Here is a 9342-nt window from a genome sequence, read left to right as displayed (position 1 = left end):
CTGGCCTTTCATCTCCGGACACGGAGGACAAACTGTTAGGAAAGATGGCTTAGGCTGTGCAAAGCTTTTTGTTTGCCTTTTTTGCTTCAAATGCCTTTGCCCCAGACTAAACCCAAGACGTGCCTATGCGATACAGCTTGCTCAACCTTTGACACAATTGATTTCGCTGTTAATCATTTGTACATGACAAAACCCCCTCTCTTCATACGCAGGACCTTTGCTGGTTGAGAAATGCAGTACTCATCCAGTATTTCACTAGCAGCAAAAGAGAAGCCAAGAATTATACGCACAGAACACCCTCTAGATTTAACTGCGAACCACGACAGTGATCCCGGCGTGTGAAGATCTCAAAGCAACCTGCTCCTGTTCTGCTGCCTCTCACCACACATCTTACTGGTGACCATGCTTGCTCCTCAATTAGCAGAAAGAAGTTGGGTTAAAATGGCAGCTGGGACCCAAGAGACAGAGTTTCCTACACATTAAGATACTTTTTAGAGAGAACTGAAAAGCAAAATTGGGTTTGCCACGTAACTTATAACCTGGTTTCACTACAGGCAGGTCTAACAAGTATAATTCACAACAACCACAGCTCGCTTTCCACTTCCTTGCAGTTTGGGACTTAGTGGGTCCATGATCAGTAGGAATGTCACCTTGTAACACCGTCCACGTCCTCTTTCCCCGGTCTTGATCCTTCTTTGTCGCTGACTGTAATAGCAGTTGGTGTCTGCTGAGCCGTTTTGAAATCCCAAAGCACTTAGCGCTAACAAGGCTGTAAGTCACTGGACGTGGGTTTCATCACACCTGAAAATGAAGCTGCACCAAGTTCCCATCATGAACACCGAGCTTTCAAGTGTAACACATCCTTTGCAGAGTTCATAACGCCAACCTAAGTTTGTGAACCCTTACTCCCTGTAAATAAAACCTGTACAGTTTCACCAAAGCTGATTTTTTTTTTTTTTTTTTTTTTAAATAGCAGTTTCCTGTCCAAAGGAAAACTGAAACACATCAGAGATGAAAGGCTCTCCCTGGGAAATGTTAGACTGGAGCCAGCAAGCAGCTGTTTGTGGCACCGATATAGTGCACTTTTCAAAAAGAGTTTTTCTTCTTCTCTGACCCAAACTTTTCATTCCCTGCTTCACAACTCATAACGTATTTCCTTCTGCAGAAGAACGCAACTGGCTCGTTAAAAGGTAAGAGGAGGCTCTCCCACCAATTTTAATGGTGAAGAACGTAAGGTGGCAAATATATGGTAAAGTTTACAAGAAACCCTAAGGAATGTTTTCAGATGATAACTACAATAGATTCTGTTGCATCGCCATTTTTGCTACCAATATAGTAATTTTCTGGTGCTGAGGCTGGTATCTGAAAAGCCCTAGATATTAAAAATTTACCTTGTTGAGCTTAATTCTCCTCTTCTGCCTTTTCATTCGCTAAAAATGATGCCTCAGAGTGACTCAGTCCAAACTGGGCACAGGTTCATCTACTTCAAAAGCTGATTCTAAGGTCCTGTGAAGACATTAAGGCAGGGGCTGCAGCAATGAGTAGACAAAGAACAACCCACCACGCCACGTTCCTTGCCTCTATCTCCTCTCCGTTAGAACTCAAGGTTAAGACACAAACTCATTTTCAAACCAGAAACAGCATTTTTTTCAAGAAAAAAAAAAAAAGGACATTCATAATCTCAATCTGTCAAACAGCACAAAATTTATAAAAAAAATGCAACATCATATAGCATTGTAACTTCTGCTTATTTCTAACACAACTGGCTTCTGACGCTGAGAGCTTTTCTCAGACCCCTAATAACTATCTGTTAAAGAAGACAAAGATGCCACAAAAGGTCTTCCCACTGCTAGTACCTGGCAATAATTCTTCATAATCCTTTATTTTCACAAATGTCTGGGACTGAATGGACATTGATTTGCTGCCCGTTAACCTGGTTTTCTTTTAATCTATTGTGATTTCCTTTCCTCGCTGGCCAGGAGTATTTATAGAAGTGGTGTTGCGGGAGCTGTGAAATGGGGTTGAAAAGCCAGCAATATCAGATCTTAAAAGACCTTTTTTTTAAAAAAAAATACATTGTGTATCTGAAAGCCCCTTGAACGGGTAACATTTGAGGCTATTCTTCTTATTGAGATTTTTCAGGTGCTGATAAAACATTTTAGGGGTGATAGATGAGCCACAGGGCAAACATATCCATTGAGATAAGACTATTTAAAGCTCTAAAAACTAATAGCTGGAGAGTCGTTTCACTAATAGACCTGATATTTCCTGCCTCCAGTAGGATAATTTTAGAAAGAGACAGGCAATGTTACAGGTAATCAGGAAATCGTATCAGGATATCTCCCCATATTCCTCACTGTCATGCTGAAATGTATAATTCAGTTTCCCCACACTTTCAGACAGCAAGCAAAGCAAGAAAAAAACCACCCTTTTTCCTTCCCCATGCCAGCTCTCTGCTTTACCTTTGGTATTTAAAAAAAAAAAAAAAAAAGGCTTTTAATGGGGCTGATCCTGAAAAGCAAATCAGTACGAGAAGACCAACTTGTGGAAGACCTCATCACAACGGGGTTGACAGAAACACTCCTACAGATCCTGCCTGTTGCAGTAATAAACATCAGACCACAGCCAGGAACAGGGGGCGAGTCCCACCGATTTCACGTACCGGAGCAGAACCAGAAGCCACGCGTACATGTGCAGATGACTCACGTTTGCCCTAAACCCACATTTTCTGGTTGCTGTAAGGACTTTCACTTTGTTCATTCACCACTGTGTGCTTCCCATGTTGGCTTAGAGAGACCACTGGATTCAAACCTCTGTAGAAAACTGCCAGCAGATATCCCCTTTCTTTGAAATTATATTCTTGTGATTGAGACCGGTATTTGCCAGAAAACTAATAAATTTGAACCTGACAGGAGATGAGTTGCTTATAAAGAAAAGAAAGCAAAAAGGAAACGGTGCATGGAAATATGTATCGCAACCTAGAAAAAGGAAGAAAGAGGTTAGCTTACCTGTTGCAGCAACTGTCACTGCGTAATGATTAAAGCACAGAGAACGTTGCCTTTAATCAAACGTAAACAAATTAAAATTGCATATTCCCCGTGTATACAATCAATTGCTTTCCCAGAAGTCACTGACATGGAAAAGAGAGATCTGTCTGTAGAGTCCTCACTTGAGTAAAACCGCAGGTTGATTCTGCAAACTGTTTGCTAAATAAATTCTCATTACTGCAGGAGATCATGGCCTTAATTAGCATTAGTTAAATTGGGAACACTTCTTGAACTAGTCATGTTTGAGCTGGATACTCTCATATACAATCTAGAGACTTCTAGTGCACCCAACTTACAGTAATCTTAACGTAACGTAGTACATTGACACAGCACAGTCAGAATCGGATTTTTTCCCCCTTCTGAACAATGCCAACACGCAGCCTGGCCCTTCCTTCCTCAAGATTCCTCACCATCACTGGACTGAATCTCAAACCTGCTCATTCTGAATTCTTAAAATGAGTCCTCATAGCAAGTGTGCAACTTGAGGCAATTTTTCTGATTCTTCAACATAAACCAACTTCTCTGTGGGGGTACCAGATGAATATCAAGACTAGATTTGGCCTACATTGTAAAAACACATTTTAGTTTGAAACCATGCTTAGTTTTATTTCACTTTGATGTTTCATAGCTCGTTGAAAACAAAACAGATCACGTTTCTCCTTCCAAGGACATCTGAGTACAGTCAGCTGCATACAAACTCAAAACGACATTACCACTAGCATGTTTTCATCACAACCGAATGACCTTTATTCTGAGGTGGGATCCAGGTATTTCAACAATGTTCATTGACAAAGGCAATGAATGCTTCAGCATGACCTACTGGACATTTCTGGTGGATGAAAAAGGGATGGGACAGCAAGAAGAAGTACAATAAAATATACGTGCAAACATGCCTCCTCCTGTACACGCACATTACCCTTACATTTCGACGTGGTATCCTGCATATTGGCATTACTCGCTTGGCAAAGAATGGCACTACTCCTTCTCTCAACTGAGATCCAGCACTCAGTACCTCTGAATATCGAACAACTTTATTTTGCATGTGGCATCATGAGTTTCACACCAGCAAAACACTTCAGCCTACCCTACGCATCGACCCAACCAGCAGAAAGGTCCCACTGAAACAGAAGATGGTATCATTGACGTGGTTTGCTGGATCAAGGCTTTGCTCTCAATTCTGCACATAGTACTGGAAAGTTTGGGGCTTTTTACTTCCAAAAATGTCATGTTTAAATGCACATTTTTCCTTTTAAATCTTACTTGAAGAGGAAAATGTGAGCAAAATTAACTAGAGCTTCTTAAGTCACAAAGCTTTGGCAGCATCGCACAGCGTGGTGTCTCCCAGGAAGGTGTTCTTGTACATCCCAACACCTACTGGTTTGGGATGCTCATCCTAAAATATCCAAAAAGAGGACGTAAACGGGGAGGCAGCAATTAAAAGCAGCAAGTTAAGTATTTGCAAGATAAGCAACACTTCGAATGGTTAAGATTAGCTATTCCCCAAATTGAGGCACTTCTCTTCTCCTTTCCCAGATATTTCCACTGTCAAAAATACTGGTCATGACAGACACCCACCTTGCACTGTAAGAATGTCAGAATTATCACAGAAGAGCAAAAGCTATGAAACAAACTTACTGAAATGACACCTTTTTTTTTAATGTTTTTATTCATAACAGTATTACATGGTGTGTTACAGAAATTAATGGAAATTTTCTAAAAATTTGTTGGGTTTTTTTGTTGTTGCTGAATGCATTATACATAAAGTTAAAAATAATGTGTCCGTATATGTTAACAAATGGTCATTATTTGAGGTAAAGTTAAAGTAGGTTTAGAAATGTACTGCAACAGTCATTTTATCTTTCTCATCTTTATTAAAAAAATATGTGTCAGAATGCAGAAATAAAAATGAATGAAAACCACGAAGTAAACATTTTTGCAAAGAAGGTGCCCAGTACGTTATTAGATGAAAAGTTTCATCAGACACTTGGATGACTACGCTCTATCAAAATATATTTTCATGACAGGTAAAGATCAAGAACCTACAGGGGATGATAACAGGATGGCTGGTGGGATTCCCTGGTTTTCAAATTTAAAGTGACGAATTTAGTGCTAGTGAAGGATGAGGAATTAAACAATTGCACAAGCTGGATATTTTAGTTATCTACAATACTGGTACGGTGCAGAGGCATTCCAGTCCTCTCAACTCAGCATCTCAACCATGACAAGGACGATCTAATCGTATGTCAAGACGATTCAGAATTTGTTTTTATTTGTGAGCGTTGGTAAAGGTAAGACAAAGGTCCACAGTGATGGTCCAGCTGTCTCTCATGAGACACTAAAATCCCAGCCTCATTTCCTCGGCACCTATTCGTAAATGATCTGCTTCCTACAAACACGATGTCAATGGATCCTCTGAGACATAAATCTCTTCTTTATCTTTCAACGTTTTACCCCATAACTGGAAATGCACTGAAGATACTAAACCTCAAATGTCTATGATGAACCAAAATTGTCTTCGTGGTTCCATATGTAGGAGAAAACCCAAAAAGAGCCACTGAGGAAGAAAGTAGCACCACCGTGCAAATTAGGAAAATACTCTTAAAGAAATGTCCTTCAGAAACGCTTTTACCTCTGCTTTTAATCCTGAAACACTCAATCCGCCAAGTTTTAATTTATCTTCTCCAGTAAGAAAACTTCATCTTTCTTCTGATGGGAAAATAAGATTTGCTACAAAGCTGTTTGCACATGACTAAGGAATAAGCATCAAATGACCGTGAACGGGGATAAAAGTTCTCTTCTCTGCAGGTTCATTAGGTCTATTCACAGCTAATTTTTCATTCACATACATTCTGTAACGCACATTTCTCTAATTTCTCTAATTCAAAATAAAAGACTGGAATCATGTTGTGAGATTTGGTTGTACATATCAACAATCGCCACCCCAGTTATTCTGTCGTCTAAACCATTTTTAGCTTATAATAGAGATGAAAGAAAGTAAAATATTTGTAACTCCAGGCCTATTTTAATCATGACAAAAATGTAAATCCTAATGTGTCAATTTCAAAACAAAATCTGCACAATAACCCTAAAAACTGATTAATCATTTGATTTAACCTTTTTTTCCTTTTTCTATTTTTTCTTTTTTTTTTCTTTTTTTTTTTTCTTTTTAGTGTTAAACCACTAAATTCAATATACTGTAACTGCATAGGAACATCAGGAAAACACATTTGACCTGTATAACAATTCTCTGTAGGGCAAAAATATATAGCTTCTTTATGAAAATCATGTGCTAAACATATGAACCCAAACACTGCACTTTTGCTTCATAAATGTAAAAAAAGGACGTTTTAAATTCTTTTGTTCTGTGTGTAAACAGTTTGATGACTTCTATGCAGAGGTTCTGGAATCGCAAAGGAATGTCAATGAAATGTGATTTCTTGTAAGTGGAGTATGTCCGTGTGAAAACTAGATCATAAAATCATGTGTTCCCATTAAATTCACTAGTCGCTGACAAGCTGACTGCTTTTGGCAAACGCACTTGAGCTTCAGCCCATTATCGTAAGCATGTGAAAAAACGTACGTGATGTGAGAACCACAAATTGGGTTTGCCACACCTCCCAAGCACTGCAACTTGCTACCTTCTCTACTGTGTAATGGCATTAGTAAAAGAATTTTCATAACATTTATATTTACAAAAAACCTGGCAATTTTCATTCGAACTCCTTAAAGCCATTTCCCCTTAAACATTTAAAGAGTTTAACAGTAAGATTTTTTTCAAGTTATAAAATAAAAATCCCATTTGATTTTTCTGATGTACAAAAAGTGATAAAGATGAACAATTTGATCACAGAATCAGTTTGTTATTCCAAAATCCATGCCATCCTTGTCCCATCTGTAAAGTCCGCTTCGTCCAAATTCCTAAACCAGAATCATACCAGTATTATTTGGCAAATGATTTTTTTTTTCATCAAAAATGGCACACAGAGAAGAAAACACTTGTCTGCATAGCATTACAGCAGCAAGATATTGAAGAAATAAAAATATTCCTTTTCTGCACTTTGTTTAGAGTTTCCTAGGAAATACTGACTCTTTCTTCTTTCCTCAGTGGGACTCGATGTCCTTTTCTCTACCCACAACATGAGTATTCAAACAGAAAAGCAGCATTTCTTCCTCATGATGCGCTAGAACTTAAAGGTCCATTTGGCAACTTTTCCAGTCAGGACGGATAAACAACCGAGTTTTATTCCGTGGTTTCAAGTTAGGAATCATTTTCGCAGGAGGCGTTTTGCTGTTAGATCTGTCACTCATACAAAACTACAGAATAAGAAATAAAAAAAAAAAAAAAAGAAACTATCAGTACTTTTTTTTTGTTTAAATATGCCTACGCAGGGGGAAAAAAAAAAAAGTCAGGATCAGCCTGATGTAAATGATGATGAAAAACATGTCATCATGACATAAAAAGTGCCGACTTGTGCCCAGAAGGCTGTTGAATGATAATGCCACTGCTACATACAGACTCTGCTTTTTGCTCAAAAGAAAAAGAATGTCTAATACTCAATAAATTTCAGACGCTCATTATTTATATGTGGCATACAGAAGAGAACAAATGTTTAAAAGAAGACCGAGGAGTAAGGTTTCCTAGTCTGGATACCCATGACGTGTGGGGACGGGGCTGGACTCGTGGTATGATAAGCAGGGAGAGTTTTTATTTTGTGCTGCCATAGGAATCTGCCATCGGTTGCCAAAAAAAAAAAAAAGAAAAAAGGAAAAAAAAAAAAGGTCAGGAACACTTGTAGAGCCAGTCCAGGAGGGCAATCATGTCTCCTTGTCAGACAAAATCAATTGGAATAAAGCATGAAAGCCAAAGGCCTGCCAGGTTGTTGGGTTTCGTTTGAGTCTTGGAGCACCACAAGCCCGTACAATGCTATTTCTTAGGTCTGTTGATCTGGGCGTAGAGAGGTTCTGCTTCCTGGGGATAACAAAAATAAAATAAGCAGAGATGTCTCCAGACAGTTTTTAGAACATTTTTAGAACATCTGCTTGAGAACAGCAATACCTCGTGAGTCAAAACCCAAAGGAAGTGTTTGTTTTCTGTGCTGCCTCGAGTGATCGCAGCACCCCGGCTGAATTGCGAAGAAAACGTGACGTTATTTCAGAAAATGAATGCTTACTATCAATTTCCTCTTCCCGTACCGGCCGTGCACCAATCCTCAGGAGGTATTGCTGGGCATAGACACATGAAGAAATGAAATGATATTTATACGACTAGATGTTTTGAAGTTTACAAGCCAGAGATGTAGCTGGCGTAAAACACTGTTACTTGTACCTGGCTGAGACCCCCCCAGCAGCATAACAGCAGAACGTAGCTGAGGCTTTTACACAACTCACGGAGAAAAGCACTTGCAAACAGAAACCGCCGCTGAAAGCTGAGCTAATGAGGCTGTGATGGGATTTGAAATAATTATATGAGCTGCCTATGAAGAGTGAGGAAAGCCAGCTCTGTGCAGTTTGATTAGGAGTCTGTACAACCATCAGTACGATCGTTAAAGCTGGGAGGAAAGCATGTCGATTTGCTAACAGATACTTTCTTGGGAATTTCCTGGATGTAGGGGCTGGGGGAAAAGCTGCCATGTTCTTCAGTGTTGCTTCATAGCTGACGCCCTGTGCTTTCTTAATACTACGTTCATCTTGGCTGCAGTGGGAAGCAAACCATCCGTGGACCCTGGAATCCATTCTACTTCATTTCCAGAAACTAATTTATTAAACTAAGAATGACATCTAAAAAAAGAACAAGACAGGCAGAAAGGCTAATTAATGCCATACTGCATTAACTCTCCACAGTTTGATAAATATTCAAATACCATGCCTCGACGTTGAATTTAACCAAGTTAGAATCAACTCGTGTTACAGCAGCATCAGCAGAAGCTGACTTTGAGCAAAAAAACCTCTGAAGGCTGGCAAATCGCTGGGCGCTGCGCAACACAGAAACATCTAGCAGGGGATGGGCACAGGATTTTAATCACGGCTTATAAAAACGATGCCGCTGATGAGAAAAACTGACTCGGTGCCCAGGGTGCCTGACCAGTTCCCCCCCGGCTGTGCCCCGTCCCAGTGCCCTGTCCCGCCTCACTGTGCATCTTGTGTTAAATGAAGAGCAACACAACAAATCCAAAATACGACTTTTCTTCCTCTATGCCAAGACAAGTTGTCTCTTATTCCTCAAAATGACTACATTGCTGGAGCTTGCAGAGACTCTGTTTCCCCATCTCCCACCTACATGGAGCCCTGAGTACAC

At 39.7% G+C, this 9342-nt stretch overlaps 1 protein-coding gene across 18 annotated transcripts in view; it reads right to left on the bottom strand.

Moving 5' to 3' along the window:
- Positions 1-6162: 6162 nt before the first annotated feature.
- DAB1 (DAB adaptor protein 1) overlaps positions 6163-9342 on the bottom strand; it is a 467469-nt gene continuing 464289 nt past the window's right edge. For 8 of the 18 annotated variants that reach the window (XM_075759288.1, XM_075759286.1, XM_075759294.1 and 5 more), the window contains one exon: positions 6163-8016. Coding sequence is in view for 13 of the 18 variants with exons in the window: in XM_075759294.1 (XP_075615409.1) it covers positions 7972-8016 (45 nt within the window). In the remaining 5 variants the exon portion in view is untranslated. Of the gene's footprint in view, positions 8271-9342 lie in introns of all 18 variants that reach the window. The other 10 variants (XM_075759281.1, XM_075759284.1, XM_075759282.1 and 7 more) reach the window with 5 other exon arrangements.

Source organism: Balearica regulorum, chromosome 8 (assembly GCF_011004875.1).
Source record: "Balearica regulorum gibbericeps isolate bBalReg1 chromosome 8, bBalReg1.pri, whole genome shotgun sequence".
NCBI classification, from domain to species: Eukaryota; Metazoa; Chordata; class Aves; order Gruiformes; family Gruidae; genus Balearica; species Balearica regulorum.
Note: the sequence above shows the minus strand (reverse complement) of the source record. Positions and strands in the feature narration are given on the sequence as shown.